This window comes from Petromyzon marinus, chromosome 21, assembly GCF_048934315.1.
Source record: "Petromyzon marinus isolate PM22_M1 ecotype Great Lakes invasive population chromosome 21, UKy_Petmar_22M1.pri1.0, whole genome shotgun sequence".
In the NCBI taxonomy this organism is placed as follows: domain Eukaryota; kingdom Metazoa; phylum Chordata; class Hyperoartia; order Petromyzontiformes; family Petromyzontidae; genus Petromyzon; species Petromyzon marinus.
This window is the reverse complement of record NC_133687.1, coordinates 876,947-904,242: the sequence shown is the minus strand read 5'-3', so window position 1 is coordinate 904,242 and position 27,296 is coordinate 876,947. Positions and strand designations below refer to the sequence as shown.

The window sequence follows — 27,296 nt, the reverse complement described above, 5'->3', positions numbered from 1 at the left end:
TACACCAGGTCTCAGGGTCGGAATCAAACGCACGACCTCCTGCATACCAGGCGAGGTAGTTAACATCTCGCTGTCGTGGCGCCCCTAGCAGTGGATCGACCATGGCCGACGATGGCATCGACGAGAACTCCAAATTCCCACGTGCAACAACAGTGACGTCACCCCAACGCCCTCGGTGTCACGTGACCGAACACCCCTCCCCACATCATTTTCCGTGTCACGTGACCCCTCGCGCCTCTCGTCCAATCAGCGTTGAGGGATCCGGATCCCGGAAACCCGGTTCTAGAGTGTTCGGAAAGAACCGGGAACCCCGAAGGAAGAGAGGCGGCGAGTCGCGATCATACTTCACCACTCTGGTCAACGCAGGCGAGGGTGCCACGTGGTGAGCACGGCGAGTACAGCACAACACCGAGTGTGCTGCTGGGTACGCAGTACAGTTCGATTCCCGCTCACGGCCAACACCGGTGACGATTGTCTGAATCGGTCCTGGGCCTCCCCTAGGTCAACTCAGCCCCAAACGAGTAGCTGGTGCGATGCGTAGTAAACATCGCTAGCACTGAGGAGACAAAGGCGGCCGGGCGTGGTGTTGGCCACCAACCGCCTCGTGTGCCGTGCCGGCCTTCATAGGTGCTCGCTAACAGCACTTGCCCCTACAGTCTGTTAAAGCTATACGGGAGATATTTGTCTTTGGATTCGGGTTGGAGTCGTTATCGTCTCTGCGTGTCGAGAGGCGCTGCCTGGATTGACCACGCTGGTTCAGCGCGCCCTGGGGGACGCGATTAGCACAGCGAGTACAGTACTATGCTGGGTTAAGGTTATAAACATTTGGGCTGGCCTGTCTACGGCTGGATTATTTTCGGAGTTCACAATCCTTGAAAGATCTGGGACAGTTTTCATCATCGGTGAGCTCCTCCGGCAGGCAGGGCTACGTCGGCTGGGTCACGTGGCCCGCATGCGCAGCCGCCGCATGCCCAAGCAGCTTCTGTTTGGCCGGATAGAGGGGGCTAAACCGGAGTATGTGGAGCTGAGTGGCCTTGTAGATGACTGATCACAGCGGTGTCAAGATCGGCCTCTGTGGAGGAGGCTCGTGAAGGACGCTGCTGCTGCTGGGCAGTTGGAGGCAGTCGCCCTCCAGCAACAACGGAGGGCCGAGGAGCAACGCTCACAACCACGAGCGGAGCGCTGGGTGACTAAAACGCAGCAAGTTGATGCAGTTGGTGCATCTGGCAGTCATCTCAGTCAACCCCAAACCTATGGCAACTGGGCCTGTTCCGTGACCTGCTATCGGGTAGTAGTGTGGATGTTGGTATTAGGGTAGTAGCTTTTTGGGTGTAGGTATTGGGTTAGAAGTAGTAGTGTTGGTATTGGGGTAGTAGCAGTCGTTAGGGTGTTTGTATTATGGTAGTAGTGGTGTGGGTGTTGGTATTGGGTTAGAAGTAGTAGTGTGAGTTGGTATTGGGGTAGTAGTAGTAGTGGTGTGAGTTGATATTGGGGTAGAAGTAGTGTTGGTATTGAGGTAGTAGTAGTCGTGTGGGTGTTTGTATTAGGGTAGTAGTAGTAGTGTGAGTGTTGGTATTGGGATAGTAGTAGTAGTGTGTGTAATCGAAACGTCGTGATTTATTTTATTTATACCTACGCGACTTTACCAAAAGAACCAAAGAGTATGGATCCCTGCAGTCACGAAAACTTCAAATCTAGTAGTGTGGGTGTTGCGTGGCGCCGAGTGTAGAAGCAACTTTGGGGACGACGAGGAGGAGGATGCATAGAGGCATGGCCGATGTGTGCAGCCTTGCGTCAACATCGCTCCTGGGGTGTGCTCACGTCGTGTTCCACTGGCGATGTCATGCTGATGATGTGTCGCTTGATGTTGATATTTTTAACCATTGGAAACCTCATTTTCCAGTAACAATGGTGTAAATGCTTACCCCGAGCTCTCATACTCTGATGGTGCATTGTCTTTGAGTTGTGCGCCTTTTGGCGTCTTCTGGTCCAACACCATGTGAGACGAGGCTCTAAAGCTGTCTCGGGTGTGGACCAATTAATTTCAAGGACAGTGCATACATTATCAGAGTTGTTTTTTGTTTGCGTTCGGACAGCAGGTATTGTGTTTAATGTAAACATGACTCCTTGTTAAAAAGGTGTCAGTTTTGTTGCCAGATAAAAGGGTAAAAAAAAAATTATCGTTGATATTTTTGTTGCTGTGTGTTGTTGATACATAGTGGTAGTGGACTGATGTTGCATTCATGTGTTGATTTGTCTGAGTGTTGGTGTGATGCTATATATATTTTTTACATCGACCTTGTGTTGTGTTCAAATTGTGTCAAAAATTGATTTATTATGGTCACTTGGAAAGTCCCTTTTGACATTTACTATCTCTAGCATGTCGGCTATCACGCACATAACATACACGCAATGGCACGTATACACATTCACACAAACTCACACATAGACAACGTAAGGCAATGTTTCCCCCCCATGTAGCCTCAACAGACTGTTGGCGCAAGTGCTGTTAGCGAGTAGCACCTATGAAGGCCGGCACAGTACACGAGGGGGTGGGTGGCCAGCACCAGGCCCGGGCCGCCTTTGTCTCCCCATTGGAGATGTTTACACACTGCACCAGGTACTCATTTTTAACACCTGTTTTGTTGCCAGAAAAAAGGGGAAAACCTATTTTCATGTTTTGGTACTTGCAAAGTTAGGTCCCATGATGTAGGTGCTCACCCCGAGCTCTCATTATTCTGATAGTGCGTGTCTTTGTGCTGTACGCCTTTTGGCGTCCTCTGGTCTAACACCCTTTGAGACTAGGCTCGAAAGAAAGCTGTTTCTGGTGTGGAACGATCAGTTTCAATGACAATGCATATATTATCAGAGTATGTTTTTGTTTGCATTCTGACCACAAGTAATTTGGTTAATGCAAACATGATTCCTTGTTAAAGATTTCAGTTTGGTGTTTTAACATCTTAACACCTGTTTTGTTGCCAGAAAAAAGGGGAAAACCTCTTCTCATACTCATTTGAAGTTGAGGCGACCTAGGGGAGGCCCAGGACTGGTTCAGATAATCGTCACTGGTGTTGGCCGTGAGTGGGAACCACACTCGGGTTCCTAGCTCCCTACACACCCACTCCGTACACACCCACTCTAAATTGAAAACTCATTTAGTTTTGTGTTTAGTTTGTTGTCCTCCCGCACCTCAGATAAGCATGGTTGGCTACGTACGGTTCAGAATGAAGTTCACCATACATATACGTACATCCACTCAGCCACTCGCTCCATACTTACTAGTCAGTACGGTACATAACTTTGTCCAGATCAGAATCAGAATCAGAAAGGGTTTTATTCGCCATGTAAGTTCACACCGACACGGAATTTACTTTGGCAGGATGGTGCATACATTCAACATATAGGAATCTAAAATCTTAAATAAGTTTTAAACAAGTCTTACTATAATAAGGGTTAAAAGTCTAACACCAAGGGGCTGAAGTATATAAAATTAAATAAATATCGAATATAAAATAGCTTTAAGATATAATTTCAAAATAAAAAATACAAATAGGGTAACATAGTTAATATCGGCAAGGTGTCGTTATGTAGATCAAATGTTAAAAACAGTGTTAGCCCTTGGCCTTGTTTAACAGGCCAGCAGCAGATGGGAAGAAACTGTTTTGATGGCGTGAGGTTTTGGTCCTGATGGACCGAAGCCTTCTGCCGGAGGGGAGTAGCTGAAACAGAGAGTGTCCAGGGTGGGAGAAATCGGCCATAATCTTCCTCGCTCGCCTCATGGACCTTGTCGTGTGCAGGTCCTCGAGGGTTGGTAGATTGCAGGCAATTACCTTCTCAGCAGTGTGGATGATACGCTGCAGTCTGCTCTTGTCCTTGGCAGTGGCAGCAGCGTACCAGACGGTTATGGAGGAGGTGAGGATGGATTCAATGATCGCTGTATAGAATTGCACCATCATTGTCTTTGGCAGGTTGAATTTCTTCAGCTGCCGTAGAAAGTACATCCTCTGTTGAGCTTTCTTGGTGAGGGAGCTGATGTTCAATTCCCACTTGAGGTCCCGGGAGAGAATAGTGCCCAGGAAGCGGAAGGACTCTACAATTTTGACTGGGGAGTCTAACAGGGTGATGGGGGTGAGTGGTGCTGTATTCTTCCTAAAGTCCACAACCATCTCAACTGTCTTTAGAGCATTTAGCTCTAAGTTGTTCTGGCTACACCAGGTCACCAGATTGTCAGCTTCCCACCTATAGTCAGACTCATCCCCACCAGAGATCAGCCCAATGAGGGTGGTGTCATCCGCAAACTTCAATAGTTTGACAGACAGATGATTGAAGGTGCAGCTGTTGGTATACAGGGAGAAGAGCAGAGGGGAAAGGACGCAGCCCTGATGAGTTCCGGTGCTGATGGACCTGGAGTCAGAGACTTGTGTTCCCAGCTTAACGCACTGCTTCCTGTCAGACAGGAAGTCTGTGATCCATTTACAGGTGGTGTATGGCACGTTCAGCTGGAAGAGCTTGTCCTGAAGGCAGAGCTGAAGTCCACAAACAGGATCCTGGCGTACGATGCTGGGGCATCCAGATGCTGTAGGGTGAAGTGGAGGGCCATGTTAACTGCATCGTCCACAGACCTGTTGGCTCTGTAGGCAAACTGAAGGGGGTCCAGGAGAGGGTCTGTGATGGCTTTGAGGTGTGCCAGGACCAGGCGCTCAAAAGACTTCATTACCACAGATGTAAGGGCGACCGGTCTGTAATCATTTAGTCCTGTTGGCCTTAGCTTTTTGGGCACAGGGATGATGGTGGAGGACTCGAGACAGGCTGGTACATGGCATGTCTCCAGGGAGGTGTTAAAGATGTTGGTGAACACCGGAGACAGCTGGTCAGCGCAGTGCCTGAGGGTGGCTGGAGAGACAGAGTCCGGCCCGGCTGCTTTGCGTGGATTCTGCCTCTTGAAAAGTCTATTAACTTCTCCCTCCTGAAAGGAGATAGTCGTCTCTGTAGTATTGGTGGGGGATGGGGCCACTTGGGTCGGAAGGGGTGGTTCAGGACAGTCCAATTGTCTTTCAAATCTACAGTAGAACTCGTTCAGGTCGTTGGCTAGGCGGGAGTCGTTAGTGGTGTGGGGGGCTCTGGGTTTGTAGTTGGTGATCTGCCTGAGCCCTCTCCAGACAGAAGCAGCGTCGTTTGTAGAGAACTGGTGTTTTAGTCTCTCTGAGTACAGTCGTTTAGCCTCTCTCACCGCTTTGCTAAACCTGTTCTTCGACTCCTTGAATCTGTCTCTATCTCCACTCCTAAACGCTTCCTCCTTCTCCAACCTCAACCTTCTGAGCTTTGCTGAGAACCAGGGCTTATTGTTGTTAAAGTTCACCCTGGTACGTGTTGGGATACAGCAGTCCTCACAGAAGCTGATGTAGGACGTCACAGCCTCTGTGAGTTCATCCAGACTATTGGTAGCAGTCGTGAACATATCCCAGTCAGTACAGTCTAAGCACGCCCGCAAATCTTCCACAGCCTCACTGGTCCACTGTTTAGATGTCCTCACAGCAGGTTTACAGAGTTTTAGTTTCTGCCTGTATGCAGGAATCAGGTGGACCATGGCATGGTCAGAGTGTCCTAGTGCTGCTCGGGGGACGGCGTGGTAGGCTCTACTGACTGTAGTGTAGCAGTGATCCAGAGTGTTCCCTTCTCTGGTTGGGCATTTAATGAATTGTATGTATTTGGGGAGTTCGTGGCTGAGATTACCTTTATTAAAGTCGCCAAGTACAATAACCAACGAATCTGGATTTGCTCGCTCCACACTCAGAATCTGATCGGCGAGCATGCGTTGGGCCTCTTTAACCTGAGGACAAGGCGGCAAATAAACTCCGACCAAAATGAGTGACGCGAACTCGCGAGGCGAGTAAAACGGTTTACAGGTTATAAAAATGCCACTCCTGCTGGATTTTGAAGCTGCCATTTGTTTTCAGGCACAGCAAGCTCGGCCTTAGGTAGTCTGGTGATCTGATTCGACGTTGCCGCAGCAGTTGCAGCTCCAATCAGAATTTGTGACGTCGATCTCGTGCTTATGTATTGATGCGTGTTCCATGCCGTGTCGATGTCTTGCGTTGATGTTATGTTTGTATTGACGCGTCGATGTTGTGCCGATGTGTGTAGCATCCCGTGGTGGGAGCATCGCACATGGACGACGCTGCCACCGCTCACCCAGATGTAGTCGTCCTGGGAGAGGTCAACAACAGCCCCGGTGGGAGCAATGCTCACCTCGCTCACCCACCTACTCACTCGCCCACTTGGTCGCTCACCCATATGATCTTTCACTTGCTCACTCATCTACCTGCTTACTCACTTGCTCACCTGGCGACTCACCCACTGAATTTTTCATTGATTCACTTACACATTCATTGACTTATCCACTCACCCCCCCCATCCTATCCCACACACTCACCCACTAACTTGATCACTCATCCACTCACTCACCCCCTCTCTATGCCTCTCACCTGCTAATTCACTCACCCAGAAATTGTCTCACCCACTCAGTCACCCTCTCCCGATCACACTCACCCACTCATCTCACTAATTAACTCACTCTGCCCCTCTTGAATCCCTCTCATTCACCCACTCACCTTCTCACTCATGCACTCACCCACTCAATGACTGCTTCCCTATCTCACTCACTTTCCTGGCCACTCACTGGCTGCACATGATTCTGATGTTTGCTTCTGCCCTCCCCCTCTCTCCCCCTCCACCCCCCTAGCCTCGTGGAATCGCCGGAGCCCAGTCCTCGTTGTCTCTGACGATTCGGCCGACGGCGACAACTATGACATCAACGCCATCCTTCACGCGGTGACGACGACGACGACATTGATGATGATGTGACGGTGGTGGTGATGTTGGTGGTGGTGATACTGGCACAGTGGGGAGCACAGGTCGTGCATCTCCCAGTCATCTCACTCAGTCAACCTATGGGACCTGGGTCTGTCACGTCACCTCCTGCCAGCGAGCCTTCGACACTTCACGTGGCCTCAAAGTGCACCTGGCCTGGCACAGCACCGTGGTGACGTCAACACCACTTGATGGCGGATGGTGGTGGTGATGCTGATGATATGTGGAGCAGCGCTTAGAACCCAGCAACCCAAGTTTGATTCCCGTTCGCAACAAACACCGGTGACGATCATCTGAACCCGTCCTGGGCTTCCCCTAGGTCGACTCAGCCTCAAATAATTACGTATTGCAGTGTGCAAACATCATCACTGGGGAGCCAAAGGCGGTCAGGTGTGGTGCTGGCCACCCACGCCCTCGCGTGCCGTGCTGGCTCGTAAACAGCACTTGTCTCAAAAAGTCTGTTAAGATTACACGGGGAGGGGGGATCTTTGTCTTTGATGTAGATGATCTTGGTCGTGACGACGATGATGTTGGTTGTGAAGACGATTATGTTGATGTTGTTTTTGACGACGACAATGACGATGTTAATGCTTGGCTGCTAACCCCCCGCGCAGGTGGAGGAGCTCCGGAGCGAGGACGACAATGATATTGCTGTCATGACGGCGCCAGCATCGGCGCCCGAGGAAGTGGTGGTGGAGGGTGCGGAGGGGGCACCGGTGGATCCGGGCGAGAGCGGCGACGTCGGCGCCATTGGCGTCGACCGCGACCGGCTTGCCACAGTCGTGGGCCAGGTGGTGAGTGCCAGCGGAGGGTGGGGGTTCAGTTTCCCCATGACCGTGTGATAACTGGAGCGTTACGACACCCAGAGGGTGCCAGTTCGATTCCATTTCCCGGCGTGGCAGTTGAAAAAAGAATGGGGGCTTTTTTCTTAACCCTTTCCCATTCCGATGACGTGCATGTGCGTGTACTTCATCGGGAACAGGTACCGGAACTAAAACTAAAATCAAGTAACTTTATCAGTACCGAGGCTCCCACAAGACCATGCAAGGAGGGCATGTGGCACAGTGTTGGCGCCAGCTATCGTAGAGTGGCGACAGTCATGTGATCCTTATGGCGGTACCCCGGGGTACCCAAATAACAACACAAAATGGCTGAGGCAATGAAATATTTTATTTCTGGGACACAATTTTATCCAAAGGTGTACTTAACTCCGCGACTGGAGTACCAATCAATCCGGAATCAGTGCTACTCCGCGATGTCGAAACGCAGCGAGGACGATTGCGCTCGTACGCACCGTAATGGTGCATCGTGTACAGCTCGTCGAGATGAGTCGATTGCCGCATCGCCGACCATCAACAGACTAAAAATGACTGCATCTCGGACATTATGCGAGAGCCGGGGTACTATGGTACCCCGGGGTACCGCCATAAGGTTCATGTCGCTACGGTTCTCTGAGGTGAATATAAAAACGTCTTTATGAAAACAACAGCGCTTCTAATGCTACTACGCCTCTAAATTAAAATTGACACTGAGCCACTTGCACGTTCCGAGATTCGGCAGTGAAAGGGACACCCACCCACCACCCTGCAACTTGCACATGTCTCAGAATGGGTGAGGGTTCGTTCACCCCACTGCCCCTCCGTCCTTGGCCATCTCCACAGCAGCAGCAGCAGTGTAAGTGAGTTCACCACAGTTGGTCTATGATAGGCAGCTCACCGTGCGTGGTGCTGGTTGCGCTGGTCATGGTGGGGAGCGGTAATGTAGCGGTTAATGCACTGTGCAACGAACCCAGTGGTCCGAGTTCAATTCCCGCTCACGGTCAACACTGGTGACAGTTATCTGAACCGGTCCTGGGACTTCCCTAGGTTGACTCTCTGCTGGTTGAATAGAGGCTGTGTAAGAGAGGCAGTTCATCTCATTGGGTCCTTTCTACTGATTAAATAGAGTGTTTAAGAGAGGCAGGTTCTCTGCTGGTTAAGGAAAGGACGCTGTTGCACACTATGCTGTGTTTGTTTTCACAGATGGCTCTGTTCCCCGATTGCCTAAGGTCCTACCTGGAGCAGCTCATTCCAGAGCGAGGCTGGTGGGACGCTAATGTGTAGGTACCGCACTGGGCTGGGCAGTATGAGTGTGTACCTGTGTGTGCTCACCTGTTTATGTGAGTGTGTGGCTGTGTGTGTGAGTGTTCGTGTATGTGGGGGAGCGGTAGTGTAGTGGTTAGCGCGCTGCGCAATGAACCTGGCGACCCGGGTTCGATTCCCGCTCACGAACAACACCAGTGACGATTATTTGAACCGGTCCTGGGCCTCCCCTAGGTCGACTCAGCCTGAAATGAGTACCTGGTGCGGTGTGTAAACATCGCCACTGGGGATACAAAGGCGGTCGGGCGTGGTGCTGGCCACCCACCGCCTCGTGTACCGTTCAGGCCTTCATAGGTGCTCGCTAACAGCCCTTGCCCCTACAGTCTGTTAAGGCTATACGGGGGATATGTGTATTTGTGTATGTTCGTGTATGTGTATATGGGGAGCGGTAGTGTAGTGGTTAGCGAGCTGCACTATGAACCCGGCGAGCCGAGTTCAATTCCCGCTCACGGCCAACACCAGTGACAATTATCTCAACCGGTCCTGGGCCTCCCCTACATCTCCTCAGCCTCCAATGAGTATCTTGTGCGCTGACAAAGGCGGTTGGGGGTGGTGCTGGCCACCCACCCTTTCGTGTTTCGTGTCGGCCTTCATAGGTGCTCTTTAATAGCACTTGCCCCAATAGCCTGTTAAGGCTACACGGGGGATCTTTGTCTTTGGAGCCGCTATTAGAGTATGGGGGAGTGGAGGAACACTGGGACAAGTGGGTGCCTCCCACAATGCCGTGCATGCAGCGTGAGAGTGATGGTGATGTCCTGTGGTTTGTGTGTAGTGGTGTGATGCTGTGATTGGTGTGTGGCGGTGTGGTTGGTGTGTAGTGGTGTGATGCTGTAGTTGGTGTGTAGTGGTGTGATGCTGTGGTTGGTGTGTGGTGGTGTGGTTGGTGTTTTTAGTGTGGTTGGCGTGTAGTGGTGTGATTCTAGTTGGTGTGTGGGGATGTGATTGGTGTGTAATGGTGTGTTTCTGTGGTTCGTGTGTGGGGATGTGATTGGTGTGTAGTGGTGTGATGCTATGGTTGGTGTGTGGCAGTGTGATTGGTGTGTGACGCTCTGACGCTGTGGTTGGTGTGTCATATTGTAACATGGTTGGTATGTGACGGTGTGATGTTGTGGTTGGTGTGTGACGCTGTGGTTGATGTGTGGCTGTGTGATGCTGTGGTTGGTGTGTGATGCTGTGGTTGGTGTGTGACGGTGCGTTTGGTGCGTGGTGGTGTGACGCCAGCGTGTGCAACTTCCTGCTGGAGGAACCGGGCTACCCGCGGGGCCTGGTGCAGGAGCTCGTGCTGCTGCCCGAGTCGTCCGTTTTCCTCAGCGAGGAGAAGGAGGTACGTATGTATGTATGTTGTATGTTGTATGTATGTTGTATATATGTTATATGTATGTTGAACTTCTTCTGCACCGTACGTAGCCAACCTGGCTAATCCGAGGTGCGGATGGAAGGACATGAAACTAAATACAAAACAAGAGCGTTCCAGACGTCTGCGGAAGCGTATCTGAAAAGCAGCTGCTGTGAGGATGATTGGAATTCGCGCTCTCCTCCCACGCTCCCCTCCCGGCTCACTCCTCGGCACACTGTGTGCGCACGCTGTGCCATGTGGGCGAGTGAGTGAGTGGGTGGGTGGTGAGTGGTGATGCAGTGGTTAGCGCACCGCGCCACAAACCTGCTAATTTCAGTTCCATTCCTGCTCGGGACCAATAACAGTGGCAAATATATGGATCCTGAGCCTCCTAGGTCGACTCAGCCTTAAATGAGTACCTGGTGAGATGTGAAAATATCACTACGAGGGAGACAAAGGTGGCCGGGCGTGGTGTTGCCGTGCAGCCCCTCATAGGTGCTCGCTATCAGTACCCAACAGCCTGTGGAGGATATTGGAGGATCTTTGTCTTTTGTACTTTTTGTGTGTACACAGGCTGTATGTGTACTGTGCATGTGTGTATACAGGCCGTATATTGTGTGTGTACTGTGTGTGTGTACACAGGCTATGTGCGTGTACTGTGTGTGTACATTGTGTGTACACAGGCTGTGTGCGTGTGCTGCGTATGTTTACTGTGTGTACTATATGTGTACTACGTGAGTGTACTGTATGCATATTGTGTGCATACTACTTGTGCGTACTACGTGTGCGTACTGTGTGCGCACAGTGCGTGTACTTTGTGTGTTCTGTGTGTGTGTACTACCTGTGTGTTTTGTGTGCGTGTACTGTGTGCGTACTATGTGTACACTACGTGTGTACTGTGTGCGTATTGTGTGCGCACTGTGCGCGTACTACGTGTGTGTCCTGTGTGCGTGCACTGTGTGTGTACGGTGCGCGTACTCTGTGCGCGTGTAGTGGGTTCACGGGACACGGAGATGGTGGAGTAGAGGCAGCACTGTTTATTCAAGCTTGGCAGGGTTACACTGGAAGGGGTAATGGCCCCTTCACCCGGATACACGCTGGGACACCCCCTAGGCTATCTAGCCTAATTCCTGTGTTCCCAGTTCCTCCGCTACAGGCGCTAGAGGAGGCTATCTGACCTGGCCCTGGTCATGGCATGGGTCACGGCACCCCACCAACCAGACCGACCCTTAAAAGGGCTCCGGCTCTGAGGCTCTGGGGCCGCACCAATGGCTTACCCTGCCGGCCCTCAAAATGGCAGCGGTGTCAGGGGAGTCCCAGGGTCTATCTAGCCGGCCTTCCTTCTTCACTGGTTCTTCATTCTTGGCCCCAACACACTGCCCCGAGCTCTCTGGCTCCCCGCCATTTATACCCATACACCACTGAGGGGCGGGGCTATAGCGGACGTGGTTGTAGCCACCATGATGTGACTGTGTTACCTTCCCGCAACACCCCTACACGTGTACTACATGTGTGTACCGTGCACGTGTACTGCAGTGTACCGTGTGCGTGGACTGTGCGTGTATACACAGGTTGTGTGTGTGTGTACTGCGCTTGTGCTGTGTGTGTACCATGCGCGTTTACCGTGTGCGTGCATACGCAGGCGGAGCTGGACTACTTTGACGCGGCGTCAATGGACAACATGCAGGATGCTGCCTACCAGCTGCAGGCCGTGGAGCTGCTGCGCCATGACTTCCCCGTGCTCATGGTGGTTGACCTGCGCACCACGCTGCGCCGCCTCAAGCACCGCTATGCGCTCACGCGCCTGGTGCGCCGCCCATCAAGCACCCAGCCTGGCACACATGCACTGCCCACGGGGCACGCACGCATGCACGCCATGCCCACATCGCTGCCACCGCTTTGTGCCAACGGCGGCTCTTGATGTGTTTTTTGTGTGTACACGCGTGCACACGTGTGTGTGTGCGCGCGCTATTTTAGCGGTTAGCGCGCTGCGCTACGAACCCAGTGACCCCAGTTCAACTCCTGTTCACGGCCACCAAGACCAGTGACGATTTTCTGAACCGGTCCTGGGGCTCCCCGAGGTCGACTCAGCCTCAAATAAGAACCTGGTTCTTTGTGTAAACATCGCCACTGGGGAGACAAAGGCGGTCGGGAGTGGTGCTGGCTACCCACCCCCTCGTGTGCCGTGCCGACCATAAGGCTACATGGGGGGGTATCTTTGTGTGTGCAGGTGTTGTCTAAGGCTGTGAAGAGCTGGCTGGACAATGGAGGGAAGTCTCAGTCCAGCAGAGGCAAACGAGAGGTCATTCCAGTGTCATATCACGAAGGTTCGTGTTGAGTGCGAGCATGAGAGTGAGTGGGAAAATTTTGTGTGAGAGTGTGGACTCCTGTGGATGGGTATCTGTGTGTGTGTGTGTCCGTGTCTTTGTATCTGTGTTGTGGGGAGCAGTAGTGCAGCGGTTAGCATGCTGTTCCACAAACCCGGCAATCCGAGTTCGATTCCCGCTCACAGCCAACAGCAGTGACGATCATCAAAATTGGTCCTGGGCCTTTCCTAGGTGCGGTGTGTAAATATGACCACTAGGGAGACAAAGGCGGCAGGGCGTGGTGTTGGCAGCCCACCCCCTTGTATATCGTGTCTTGCCAGGCACATTATCTTGCCAGGCACGCTGAGGAGAAGCTTACGAAGCCCCAATGTGGATTTGGGCAGTCCTGCACAGATGCCATATTTTCTGTCTGCTATAGCAGAGGTGAAGGGAATTCCAGCAGGACCTATATGTCTGCTTTAGTGAGTCGGAGCCATCCCCTGTTCACACATTTAACATTTTTCGACCACGTAGTTTGTGAAGCCTTCTATGACTCTACCGGAGGAATTTCCATCTTGTACAGATACAATGGGAGGCTGATCGATGCCCGGGTGCAGTCAAGCGTAAGCTCCCTATTGGTCAACCATGCTGATGATCTGGTGATTGCTGCTCACTCAGAGGAGGAGTTGGGGGCGCGGCTGCAGAACCTGCAGCGTGCCACTAAGAGGTGGGGCCTTAACATCAGCCCCAACAAAACTAAGCACCTGCCTGGGTATTTTGTGCCATCAAACACTCCACCCCCTCAACTCCCTATTGGTGATGGGGCAGTTGTGGAGAGAGTGGAGAGTTTTCAATACCACGGCAGTGTGTTCATCACAAGCTCTGGTTTGACAGCAGAGGTCTCGCTCCGAATCAGTCGAGTGGCATCTTTTCAATGGCTGCGTAACGCAGGGTTTGGTGGGTGGCACAGGTGCGTCAGAGTGCTCCACACAAAGCTTCGGGTCTTCTCAGCCACGGTCATGCCCCCCTTCGCTATGCTTAAGAAACGTGGACCCCCCTAATGGAACATCTTCGCCGGTTAGAAACATTTAGGCTGGCCTGCCTACGATCCATCCTGGGTTTAACCAGGCTGGATTGTGTGAGTTCACAGATCCTTGAAAGATCTAGACAAAGTCTCATCGGTGAGCTCCTCCGGCAGACAAAGCTGCGTTCGCTGGGTCATGTGGCCCGCATGGCCAACCACCACATGCTTAAACAGCTTTTGTTCAGCCGGATAGAGGAGGCTAAACAGGCGCGGCACGGGCTAGAGAAGAGATGGAGTGATGTGGTACAGGAGGACGTGAAGCTGTGTGGACTTGCCGATGACTGGTACCAGCGGTGTCAAGATCGGCCTCAGTGGAGGAGGCTCGTGAAGGACGCTACTGGGCAGTTGGAGGCAGTTGCCCTTCAACAACAACGGAGGTCGGATGAGCGATGCTCACAACAACGAGCGGAGCGCCGGGTCGCTAAAGCACAGCAAGTTGGCACAGTAGGGGGCACAGGTGGTGCATCAGCCAGTCATCTCAGTCATCTCAGTCAGTCGACCTGTGGCACCTGGGTCTGCCCCGTGACCTGCCAGCGGCCATTCGACACTTCACGTGGCCTCAAGGTGCACATGGCCTGGCACAAGCGTTGTGGTGATGTCACCGCCACTTAGTGGCGAATGGCGGTTGTTGTGTATCTGTGTGTGTATGTATCTTTGTGTATCTCTGTGTCTCCGTGCGTGTATGTGTGCGCCTGTGTGTGTGTATCTCTCTGTGTGTGTATGTATCTTTGTGTATCTCTGTGTGTCTCCGTGTGTGCTGACGTGTGTGCCTGTCTCTGTGTGACTCAGGCTCACTGCAGCTGAAGGTTAATCTGCGCATACTAGAGCGCCGTCGCCGCTCGGAGGGATCTGCAAGCCACGTGCAGGAGCCCCTGCACCCCGAGCTGCTTAAGGAGCTCCAGTTTTTTGAGGCTAAGATGCGCCAGCAGAACGAGGTGATGGTGCTGATGGTGCTAATGGTGGTGATGGTACTGATGGTGGTAATGGAATTGATGTTGGCTGTGCTGCTGATGGTGGCAGTGGTGCTGATAGTGATAGTGAAGGTGGTGCCGGTTATGGTGATTATGGGGACGTTGTTGATGGTGGTAATATGATAGTACTGTGCCGCTAGCACTCGTGGTGATTGATGGTGGCAGTGATGGTGGTGGTAGTGGTGATGTTGTTGATGGTGGCAGTGACGATGATTGTGGTGGCGCGCTAGTGATGGTCGTGATGCTGGAGATGTTGAAGCTGGTGGCGGTGATGCTGGTGATATTAGTGATTGTATGGTAGTTCTGTGCTGCTACCACACATCGTGATTGATAGTGGTGGTAGTCGTGATGTTGATGGTGGCAGTGACGATGATGGTGGTGGGGCGCTAGTGATGGTAGCGATGCTCGTCATTATGTAGCTGGTGGCAGTGATGGTGGTGATGATGGTGATGTTATGATAGTCTTGTGCTGCTGGAACTCGTGGCGATTGATGTTGACGATGGTATAATAGGCCTGTGCTGCTGGAACTTGTGGCGATTGATGGTCATGACAGTGAAGGTGGTGATATTGGCGATGTTATGACAGTCCCGTGCCACGAGCACTTGTGATTGATAGTACCAGTGACGATGATGGTGGTGATTGTGGCGCTGGTGATGGTGTAGTGATGCTTGTGATCGTGAAGCTGGTGCCGATTATGGTGGTGATGTTAGTGATGATAGTCCTGTGATCGCCATCAATCACCGCTCGTGGCGATTGATGGTGATGGCGGTGCTACCATCACCATTGCCGCCATTCGGCCTTACAACGTGCGCCTAGCGCGGCGGTGTGCGACACAGCGGACTCCGCCAGGGAGACTAAAGCTCAGTTAGGGGGGGCGTGGTCATGGCCATACCGCGCCGGCTCGTACGGTATTCCGCTGACTCCAAGGGGGCGCTCCTTCTCTGTGTGTGTGTTGGCAGCATGCAGACCTGCAGCTGGCGATGCGCGTCAACGAGCAGCAGTACGAGGAGGAGCAGCAGGCCATCGAGTGCGGCTGCTGCTTCGCGGCGGTGCCTTTTGAGGAGATGACCCAGTGCCTGGACGGACATCTCTTCTGCAAGGACTGCCTCGTCCGATACGCACAGGAGGCCGTCTACGGGCAGGCCGGGGTGAGAGCGCGGAGCCTGCGCAGACGCGGTGCCTCTGCGTGTCCGTTCGTGTCCGTTGCGTGTTCTCATGTGATCCCCGTGTGATCCAGTCTGTCCTTGTGAGTTCCCACATTTCCCTGTGTCTCCCCGTGTCTTACCATGTATCTCCCTGTGTCTAACTCACCATGTTTCCCTGTGCCCCCCCATGCCTCACCGTGTGTCCCTATATCTCCCTATGTCTCTCTCACCGTGTCTCCCTATATCTTGTCGTCCCTTTCCCGTGTCTCCCGGTGTCTCACTCATTTTGCTCCCCCGTGTCTCCCCGTGTCTCACTCCCCGTGTCTAACTGGCCATGTCTCCTTGTGTCCCCCCATGTCTCCCCATGTCTCCACACTTGTGTAGGCCCAGCTGCAGTGCATGGTGTCCGGCTGTGAGGAGGGCTTCCCGCAGAGCGAGCTGCAGAAGACGCTACCCCAGAAGATTCTGCTCAAGCTGAGCGAGCGCCAGGCTGAGCAGGACGTGAGCACCGCACTCCGTGATGAGCTGCTCCGGTGAGACCTCACCCGCCCACACGCTCGCTCACCCACCTGCCTGCTCATCCGCCCGCCCGCCAGCTCGCCCGCTCTCTTGCTGGCTCGCCCGCTCGCTCGCTCACCGGCTCGGACGCTGGATCGCCCGCTCGTTCCCCGGCTCGCCCGCTCGTTCCCCGGCTCGCCTGCTTCCTTACCGGCTCACCCTCTCGCTCACCGGCTCGCCTGCTCTATCACCGACTCGCTCGCTCACCAGCTCTCCTGCTCGCTCGCTTATCTCACCCTCTCTCAGTGGCTCACCCACTCACTCACTGGCTCACCCACTCTCTCACTCACTGGCTCACTCGTTGACTTGCCCACTCTCGCCCCCTGGCTCTCCCACCCGCCCGCTCACTTACTTCCTCACTCCCCCACCCACCCACTTTCTCGCCTGCTATCCGTGTGTGCTAGGTGTCCGTTCTGTGACTTTGCAGCGATGTTGGAACAGAACTCCATCGTGTTCGTGTGTCCCAACCCTCGCTGCAAGAAGGTGATGCACGCACACACACATGCTTACACACACACGCGTACAAGAACACATGCATACACACACGTGCACAGGCATACATGCATACACACGCATACACGCACGCATACATGCATACACATGCATACACGCACACATACACACGCACATGGGGTGGCGGTGGTGGTAGATATTGTGGTGGTATTGCCTGGTGGTGGTGGTAACCGTGGTGGTGATCGTGTAGGTGGTGGTCAGCGTGGTGGTCAGCGTGGTGGTGATAGTGGTGAGCATGATGATGGTGGTGGTGGTGGTGGCGGTGAGCAGTGCCATGGGGGGAGGGCAAATTTTGATTGGCCATTCCCCTCAAGGCGTTTGTAGCCACCACAGCAGCCAAAGGGGACTGTGGACAGGTGCGAGGGGCTGGTAACCCCTCCAGAAACTGCAAAAAGCCACTGCGGGTGGCTATGTGGAATGTTCGAATGCTCACTGCGGAGGAGAGGCTGCCACTCCTCTGTCCGGAGCTGGATCGGTACCGCCTGGATCTCTGTGGTATTCAGGAGGTCCGGTGGACCGGTCTCTGGCTCCTGCCACCATGAGGGGTGGACAGTCCTCTACTCGGGGCAGGAGACTACCAAACAGCAGGGAGTGGCTCTTCTTCTCAACAATAGAATGAAGGGGGCGTGGGAGCGTGGCGGTGAGGTGTGGGAAGCTCTTAAGTCCCAGGCTACTTTGGGCTCGCCTTCCCATCAACCAGAGGCGAGGAGTGGTGGATGTGGTAACTTATGCCCCCACCGAAGATTAACTTCACTGGAGGGATGCAGGCATGGCCGATGAATCAGATGCCTTCTATGACCTGTCACAGATGCTAGCTAAAGTGGCCGCTCGGGATAGAGTCATCTTGTTGGGTGACTTTAATGCCTGAGTTGGTCATGATGCTGGCACCTGGTCTGGAGTGATTAGAAGGCATGGGCCAGATCAGCTCAATAACAGCGGTAGGATTTTTGTGCAGCCCATGGGCTTGTAATTACCAATACGCTGTTCCGGCATTGGCGCATGCACACAACATCATGGATGCACGCCGGGTCAAAGCAAGAACATCTGCTAGACTACAGAGTGACGGAACAGCAGATGCGGGCCCATGTCCTTGACACCAGGACCTACCGTGGAGCTAATCTGCCCACTGACCATCGACTTGTCATCTGTAAGATGCGCCTGCCATTCTCCCACTTTAGTAGTGGGTGTACACCCAGGACCCCATTCAAACCCTTAGTGGCATGGTCTCAGCTAGCTGATGAAAGTTGCACGCGAGAATTTCATCATCGCTTGCGGCTGGGATTGGCATCGTCCCCCACTCCTCCTGATGTCGTGGGGAAATTGGGCGAGGTTTCGGACTGTGGTTCATGCAGCTGCAATGGTTGCGTTGGGTACACGATCCAGACCTCCCCAGAGACCCTGGCTATCTTTTCATCGGTTGCGTAACGCTGTGTGGAAGCTACCTGGTCTTTCGCTCAACACGAAACTTCAGGTCTTCTCGGCCACAGTCATGCCCTCTCCTCTCTACACTTGCAAAACATGGACCCCCCTAATGGAACATCTTCGGCGGTTAGAAACATTTAGGCTGGCCTGCCTACGATCTATCCTGGGTTTAACCAGGCTGGATTGTGTGAGGATCTCACAAATCCTTGAAAGATCTGGACAAAGTCCCATCGGTGAGCTCCTCCGGCAGGCAAGGCTGCGTTCGCTGGGTCATGTAGCCCGCATGCCCAGCCACCGCATGCCTAAATAGCTTTTGTTAGGCCGGATAGAGGGGGCGAGACAGGCGTGGCATGGACTAGAGAAGAGATGGAGTGATGTGGTACAGGAGGATGTGGAGCGGAGTGGACTTGCCGATGTGTGGTACAAGCGGTTTCAAGAGGCCCTTGAAGGACGCTACAGGGCAGTTGGAGGCAGTCATCCTCCAACAATAACGGAGGGCAGAGGAGCGATGCTGTCAACAACGAGCGGAGCACCATGCGGCTAAAACACAGCAAGTTGGCACAGTAAGGGGGCACAGGTGGTGCATCAGCCAGTCATCTCGGTCATCTCAGTCAATCGATCCCTGGCACCTGGGTCTGCCCCGTGACCTCCTGTCAGCGGGCGTTCGACACTTCACGTGGTCTCAACGTGCACCTAGCCTGGCACAAGCGCCGTGGTGACGTCACCGCCACTTAGTGGCGAATGGCGGTTGTTGGTGGTGGTGAGCGTGGTCGTGCGGTGATGGCTGTAGCGGTGATGGTGAGCGTGGAGGTGGTGGTGGATGTTGTGCTGTAATTGACTGTGGTGCTGTTGAAAGGCCCATTACTTAAAGCATCACCTATTCTTTCCTCATACTAAGACAGGTCTATTGGCGAACGAGTTCAGTTTTTTGCATGTGACACATGTGTGAGTGACACTCATGTGTGAATGTCACTTTTGGATGTATGTGACAGCATGCTGTGTGTGAGTGACACTGCTGTGTGTGTGTCACCGTTCCCTGTGTGTATGTGTCACTGCTCCCTGTGTGTGACACTGTTTCCTGTTTGTGCATCACTGTTCTCTCTGTGTGTCACTGTTCCCTGTGTGTGTCACTGTTCTCTGTTTGTGCGTCACTGTTCACTGTGTGCACGACACGGTTCCCTGTTTGTGTGCATCATTCTTCCCTGTTTGTGTGTGTGTGTGTCACTGTTCCCTGTTTGTGTGCGTCATTGTTGCCTGTTTGTGTGTGCGTCACTGTTTTCTCTATGTGCGTGCGTCATTGATCCCTGTGTGTGTACGTGACACTATTCCATGCGTGTGTGTCAGTCTTCTTGCAGGAAGTGTCGTGAGGACTGGAAGGATCATGCTGGGCTCACATGCGAGGAGGTGGAGTCTCAGTCTCAAGTCAAGTTCCGCATTAGCATGTAAGTGTGGGTGGTGAGTGTGCGTGGTGAGGGTGGTGTGCTGTAGTCTTACCAGTGTAGTGGTTGGAAATGTGGAGCGGTTGCCTGTGAAGCGGTCGACCGCTGCGGTTGCCCTCCCGCCTGCCCCGCAGGGAGGAGCGCATGTCGGCGGCGCGCATCAGGAAGTGTCCACGCTGCGGCACGGCGCTGCTCAAGTCTGAGGGCTGCAACAAGCTGAGCTGCCGCTGCGGGGGCACCATGTGCAATGTGTGTCGCACGCCCAACATCGGCTACGACCACTTCTGCCAGCATCCGCTCATCCCCGGGCAGCCCTGCCCACATTGCACCGCCTGCCTGCTCTGGGTAGACCCCGAGGTGTGTGTCACTTGTGTATTGGTGTGTCACTGTGTGTGTCACTGTGTGTGTCACTGTGTGTCACTGTGCTGAGGGGAAATGGGCGAGGTTTAGGACTGTGGCTGATGCAGCTGCAATGGCTGCGTGTATGGTACACGGTCCAAACCTTCCTCGAGACCCTGGCTGATGGAGGAAGTGTTCTGGCTGGCTGAGAAAAAGCGATGGGCCCACTCGCACCGTCTCATGCATCATACATCGAAGATGAGGACGCTTAACGCAGCCTTTCCTCGGAGGTTCGGAGAGCTGTGCGGCGCTGCCAGGATGGGTGGTGGTCACGGGTTGCTGAGGAGATGGAGTCTGCCTCATTGGCCCGCAATCACAATCATTCTTTAACTCCATCAAGGAAGTAACTTGCAGTGCCACACCTATCACTATCATGAGGGGAAAGGAAGGTGATTCGATTTCCAACCCCTAGGAACAGGTTTGCAGATTTGTTGAGCATTACTGTGTTGTCTTGGGGGAGGGGAAATCCCTCAGCCTCGAAAACATAAAGAAAAGTCCGGATGACCCTGCTGAGGTGTTGGTGCCTCAAATATTGGAAGAAGTAGTCACCCCCTGTGAGTGGCTGGCTGAAGTGCTATCTGTTGAGGAAGTACGGAAGGCGATCCAGAGTCTGAGACCAGGCAAAGCGCTAGGCAGAGATGATTTCCCAAGTGAAATGCTGAGGGAGGGTGGTTTTTGTGTGCAGACTGCCCTATATGACATCATAATAACAGCCTGGACCACTGGACGGATTCCGTAGGTTTGGAATGATGCCCTGGTGGTCCCCCTCTTTAAGAAGGGGGATCACAAATACTGTAACAACTACAGGGGCATCTTCCTCCTCAGTGTGCCGGGAAAGGTCCTGGCAAGGATTATTCAACATCGCCTTGCCAGGCACGCTGATGAGAGGCTTGCGGAGCCCCAATATGGTTTCAGGCCAGGGCAGTCCTGTATAGATGCCATATTTTCTGTCCATCTGCTACAGCAGAGGTGTCGGCAATTTCAACAGGATATACATCTCTTCTTTATTGACCAGGTCAAGGCCTATGATACCATCAATAGGCCTGGGCTCTGAGGAGTTCTTTATGCTTTCCGAGTCCCAGGCTCTCTGCTCACAATCATTAAGGACCTTCATGTTGGTGGGCAGGCCCTGGTAAAACTATGTTGCTGGGAGTCGGAGCCATTCCCTGTTCACCTTGGGGTGCGACAGGGGATGTCCTCTGGCTCCCACATTATTTAACATTTTTCGACCACGTAGTTTGTGAAGCCTTCTATGGCTGTACCAGAGGAATCTCTATCTGGTACAGATACAATGGGAGGCTGATCGATGCCTGGGTGCAGTCAAGCGTAAGGTCCCTATTGGTCAACCATGCTGATGATCTGGTGATTGCTGCTCACTCAGAGGAGGAGTTGGAGGCGCAATTGCAGAACCTGGAGCATGCCACTAACAGGTGGGGCCTTACCATCAGCCCCACCAAAACTAAGCACCTGCCTGGGTATTTTGTGCCATCAAACACTCCACCCCCTCAACTGCCCTTTTGTGATGGGGCAGTTGTGGAGAGAGTGGAGAGTTTTCCATACCTGGGCAGTGTGTTCATGACAAGCTCTGGTTTGAAAGCAGAGGTCTCACTCCGAATCAGTCGAGCAGCATTATATTTTCATCAGCTGCATAAAGCTGTTTGGAAGCTACCTGGCCTGTCGCTCCACAGGAAGCTTCAGGTCTTCTTGGCCATAATCATGCCCCCCTTCTCTATCCTTGCGAAACGTGGACCCCCCAATGGAACATCTTCGCAGGTTAGAAACATTTAGGCTGGCCTGCCTACAATCCATCTTGGGTTTAACCAGGCTGGATTGTGTGAGGAGCTCACAAATCCTTGAAAGTTCTGGACAATGTCCCATTGGTGAACTCCTCCGCGCTGATAACAATGAGCACTCAGTATGCATGCGAGAGAACACGATGGGACAGAAGATGGCGGCGCATGCGTGAGTTGTACAGTACTTCTACACCCTCCCCCCCCCCAGAGCCGCGTTCAGCTGAGCCGTGTGCAAAACAATAATCGTCACTGGTGTTGGTCGTAAGCGGGAATCGAAGTTGGATCGCCGGGCTCATAGCGCAGTGCGCTAAACGCTACGCACCCACACAAAATGTTTTATACTCGGTTCAGTTGAGTAGAAAAACGTTGTATATGTAGGGACATTTTACGTTGGGTTCCTCAAAAAGTCAGTGACATGAGTGCAAAACAACGTTTATTGGGGACCCCCTGTACCTAGTGCGGTGTGTAAAAACATTGCCACTAGAGAGACAAAGGCGACCAGACGTGGTGCTGGCTGTTCCGGCCTTCATAGGTGTTCACTCACAGAACTTGACCCAACAGTCTGTTTAGGCTATATGGGAGATCTTTATCTTTGTCAGCCATGGCACTTAGGTCTGCCCCATGACCTGTCAGTAAACGTTCAACACTTCACGTAGCTTTAAAGTGCAGCTGGCCTGGCACAAGCGCCATGGTGATGTTACTGCCACTTGGTGACAAATGGCGGTTATATGTCACTGTGTAGGTGTGTCATTGGGGCACGGTAGTGCTGTGCTACGAACCCAACGATCCGAGTTTGATTCTCAATCACGGCCAACACCAGTGACAATTATCTGAACCGGTTCTAGACCTCCCCTAGGTTGACTCAATCTCAAAGGAGGAGTACCTGGTGTGCTGTGTAAACATCACCACTAGCTACTCGCTAACACCACTCACTCCAACAGCCTGTTAAAGGCTGCACAGGAGATCTTTGTCACTGTGTGATGGTGTCACTGCTGTTCCACGCCCTTCACGTGTATGAGAGTCTTGTGTGTGTGTCAATCACTGTGTGAGTGTGACACACATTGTGAGTGTGGGTGTGTCACAGTGGTTGTGTGTATGTCTCTTGTGTGTGTAACCACGTGCCACTAACCCCTTCCTCCCCTGTGTGCCACCACAGAAGGAGGACGATCAGCTGATTGAGCGCATCCAGACAGAGGCGCACGTGGTGTCCGGCGAGGTTGGAAAGCGGATTGGGCCACCCCTTGATCCTGATGAGCCCAAACAGCGGCGAGTCGACAATGTGAGGGCAACAACAACAATCACCGTACATTCACTGTGCAATATACACACACACCGGTGCGGTGTGTGTTAACCGTACAGTGACTGCGGTTTACACACACACACTGTTGCGGTATGTGTGTGTTAACCATACAGTCGGCCATAGTGTAGCCACCGACGTTGCTGGTCCACATTAATCTAAACAATGTTTTAATGAAAGCGGCAAATTACTCCTTCGGGATCATACAAAACAGCAGCAGCAGCGACAATCGTCAGCCCCCTGTTGTAATCTAAACAGGGGAGCCTCATTCATATCCTAACCACAGCCCTAACCCCATAACTTTCTCTCCCTGTCCTCTCCATATGCATCTTTCTACAACCCATGTGTGCTCAACTACAGCAGCCACGCCACCGGCATCACCACCACCACCACTTCGGTCATCATCATCAGCACCATCCACAGCCGCAGCAGCAGCACCGACACCACTTCGGTCATCAGCACCATCCACAGCAGCAGCAGCACCAACACCACTTTGAACATTATCAGCACCATCCACAGCCACAGCAGCAGCAGCAGCACCATCTCCCCCTGCCACGCCAGCTGCCCTGGATGGCGCAGCCCTGGATGGCTGAGCGAGTTGCCGATCAGCATGCGGAGCGCATGCAGTACCTGCAGCACCTGCAACAGCAGCAACAACAACAGCAGCAGCAGCAACAACAACAACAGCAGCAGCAGCAGCAGCTGTTCCTGCAACAGCAGCAGCTGTTGCTGCAGCAGCATCTGCAGCAGCATCTGCAGCAGCATCAGCAGCTTCAACAGCAGCTGGCCATGAGGGATGTGGGTGAGCACGGTCTCATCCCGAGGCCTCCGCCAAACTACAGAGAACACCGCTGATCAATCAACGGTGATCGTCAATTGTGAACAACGTTGATCAATCAGCGGTGATCGTCAATTGTGAACAACGTTGGTCAAATCTGTGTCGATCGCTGACCGATCATAACGACCTGTAACATCACTTTCATTGTTTGTCCTTGTTACTGCATAACGACCATGGATGGGAACAAATAACCATCACCGCCACGTCATCGTCATGATCACCGACATCATTACCGAGTACCGTATTTTCCCACATATAGCCCGCAGACGCATATAACCCGCAGACGCATATACCCCGCAAAAATAGCGTTTTGTGTAAAACAAATTTCCGATAGCCCACACCTCCATATACCCCGCAGGGTCTTGTTTTGTTTGTAAATAGTGGTATACCCCGTGGGTTATATGCGGGAAAATACGGTAATTGCCAGCATCATCATTGTCTCTGTGATTGTTTTTGAGTAATGATTAATGAGAACCAGTTCTGTAATCGGCTTCATTATTTAGTAAATCTATTGTTCCTCGTTAAGCCATCATTATGGAAGTGTCGCCATCGTCATCACCATTGATCTTCCATCAGTGGTGACTCCAAGTGGCCTGTAACCCAGCGCTTTGGAGGCAGCAGCGCGGGCTGGTGGATCACACGACAGATGCTGGTGTGAAACTCCCTTCCCGTGGGCGTCAAGGAGGTGCCATACCCCTGGCTGTGCCGGGAGAAGGCAGTACAGCAAATGTGGACTGCCATCTGTGCCATCTGTACGGGGATAGAGCATTTCCCCCTCGCAAGCGTGGGTTTCTTTGGGTGGTCTGGTCGCCTCGTACGTGTATATTAATTGCCCGATGGCATGTTAATATATATGGAGGACCGCAGAGCCTGGGTGATTGTTTGCGCCGGCTCATCCACCTGGCTGCTTGCGCTGCTGCTGCCTTCCCACTTGTCGGAGGTTCCTGCTCGCATGCCGGAGAGTCGGTCCCTCTCTGTTAGAGGGACCGACCACACCAGCACGATCATCTTTGCCACTATCGTCGTCATCATCTCGATCGTTGTTATCATCTCCATCACTGTTAGTGTCATCGCGACCACCATCGTCATCATCACCGTCACCTTCGTCACCTTCGTCATGGCTATCATTATCGTCACCATCGTCATCATCATCATGGCCATTATCATTGCCATACAAAGCTGCCTTTACTAATGGGTGTGTATGCTGCAGCTCCTGTTGCTGTGTATTGCCAGCATCATCATTGTCTCTGTGATTGTTTTTGAGTAATGATTAATGAGAACCAGTTCTGTAATCGGCTTCATTATTTAGTAAATCTATTGTTCCTCGTTAAGCCATCATTATGGAAGTGTCGCCATCGTCATCACCATTGATCTTCCATCAGTGGTGACTATCCAAGTGGCCTGTAACCCAGCGCTTTGGAGGCAGCAGCGCGGGCTGGTGGATCACACGGCAGATGCTGGTGTGAAACTCCCTTCCCGTGGGCGTCAAGGAGGTGCCATACCCCTGGCTCTGCCGGGAGAAGGCAGTACAGCAAATGTGGACTGCCATCTGTGCCATCTGTACGGGGATAGAGCATTTGCCCCTCGCAAGCGTGGGTTTCTTTGGGTGGTCTGGTCGCCTCGTACGTGTCTATTAATTGCCCGATGGCATGTTAATATATATGGAGGACCGCAGAGCCTGGGTGATTGTTTGTGCCGGCTCATCCACCTGGCTGCTTGCGCTGCTGCTGCCTTCCCACTTGTCGGTGGTTCCTGCTAGCATGCCGGAGAGTCGGTCCCTCTCTGTTAGAGGGACCGACCACACCAGCACGATCATCTTTGCCACTATCGTCGTCATCATCTCGATCGTTGTTATCATCTCCATCACTGTTAGTGTCATCGCGACCACCATCGTCATCATCACCGTCACCTTCGTCATGGCTATCATTATCGTCACCATCGTCATCATCATCATGGCCATTATCATTGCCATACAAAGCTGCCTTTACTAATGGGTGTGTATGCTGCAGCTCCTGTTGCTGTGTATTTGAGTAAAGTGAATGTGGGAGGACTGATGCCATATATACACACACACCACACTCCCCACGCAACCACACTGACCAACAACCACACGATCACACGAATGACGCTAACCACCAACAACACATTCATACTACGCGATATACACCAACCACACATCGATACTAACCATGTATGTGTACGTTGAACTTCTTTCGCACCGTACGTAGCCAACCGTGCTTATTGGAGGTATGGGGAAAGACAAACTAAACACAAAAACCATACCCATGCTATCCACACCACGATATCACACTAACCAAACTATCCATACCACGCTATACACACCACGCTGCACCAGTTCACCCACACCACTCGCACTACCCGTACCACCACTTGCATACCTCTACAATTCACACCACTCACCATACACCACACTCACCACTCCAACATAATTACTATGCAATTCACATCACACAACAGCACACCGTTCACCCCGTAACACGCCACAATAACCACACACCACGCACACTAAGAACACACATTTGTCAACTACTCGGCTACAATTCCACGTTCAATTCCAGGCCATAACTCCCATAGCACCCCCTCTTTCCCCCACCCCCTGTGCCTCCCCTAGGTCTACTCGGCCTAAAATTATCGACGCGTTTTGTGGAGGTGGTGTTAGGGTGTAGGGTGCTGAACAGCCCTGCGGGTGAGACAAAGACGGCCGGGCGCATGGTACCGGTCACACCACCACCCCTCCCCTTCCACATGCACCAGCGCTGCCGGCCTTACTAGGTGCTCGCAAACAGCCCCTGCCACGGCCTTCCCTGAGCAGGGGTGCGAGGTGTGGATGCTTCGGGGAAGTCTGCGTGTTTGTGTTGTGTATTTTTATATCTTGCACTTGGGAGACTTGTTCTTGCTGTTGTTAAGAGAGACTGAAGACTGGAGGGGCCTCGCTATGTGGTTGTCGAGGGAGACCCTGAGGTCTGGAAGGATCCACTTGTTCCTTGTTATCGTTCTTGATGTAAATTCCAAATAAAATTTTTGCATTGTTGGCATAAGGCGGGCATGCAGAGTGGGACTGGGCTCGCTACGGGAACCCACTGTGGTAAAGTGCGGTCGTGGGAATGGCCTTCATCCAGCAGGATGTGAATTAAACTATTGATGACTGTACTGTATATTAAGC

General features: G+C 52.7%; 1 protein-coding gene across 5 annotated transcripts; it reads left to right on the top strand.

Moving 5' to 3' along the window:
• Positions 1-251: 251 nt before the first annotated feature.
• RNF216 (ring finger protein 216) lies at positions 252-27,171 on the top strand. Of its 5 annotated transcripts, none has more exons than XM_076068399.1 (16): positions 252-391; positions 6,145-6,232; positions 6,743-6,831; positions 7,485-7,664; positions 8,892-8,968; positions 10,233-10,335; positions 11,990-12,154; positions 12,578-12,674; positions 14,527-14,672; positions 15,668-15,856; positions 16,238-16,386; positions 16,816-16,894; positions 19,691-19,788; positions 19,920-20,142; positions 23,134-23,256; positions 23,635-27,171. In XM_076068399.1, exons 2-16 carry the CDS (start codon positions 6,169-6,171, stop codon positions 24,127-24,129), a joined length of 2,277 nt encoding a protein of 758 aa, XP_075924514.1. In that variant the 5' UTR covers positions 252-391; positions 6,145-6,168; the 3' UTR covers positions 24,130-27,171. The 5 variants fall into 5 exon arrangements, with proteins under 5 accessions (XP_075924514.1, XP_032814350.1, XP_075924513.1 ...); XM_032958459.2 differs by having other exon boundaries at positions 252-424; XM_076068398.1 differs by having other exon boundaries at positions 253-382.
• Positions 27,172-27,296: the final 125 nt, after the last annotated feature.

Coding starts and splice junctions, on each gene's coding strand:
- RNF216 (XM_076068399.1), top strand. CDS start 6,169: ATGGACGACGCTGCCACCGCTCACCCAGATGTAGTCGTCCTGGGAGAG. Junction 14,673..15,667: donor AGATGCGCCAGCAGAACGAG/GTGATGGTGCTG, acceptor GTGTGTTGGCAG/CATGCAGACCTGCAGCTGGC. Junction 16,387..16,815: donor CTCCGTGATGAGCTGCTCCG/GTGAGACCTCAC, acceptor CGTGTGTGCTAG/GTGTCCGTTCTGTGACTTTG.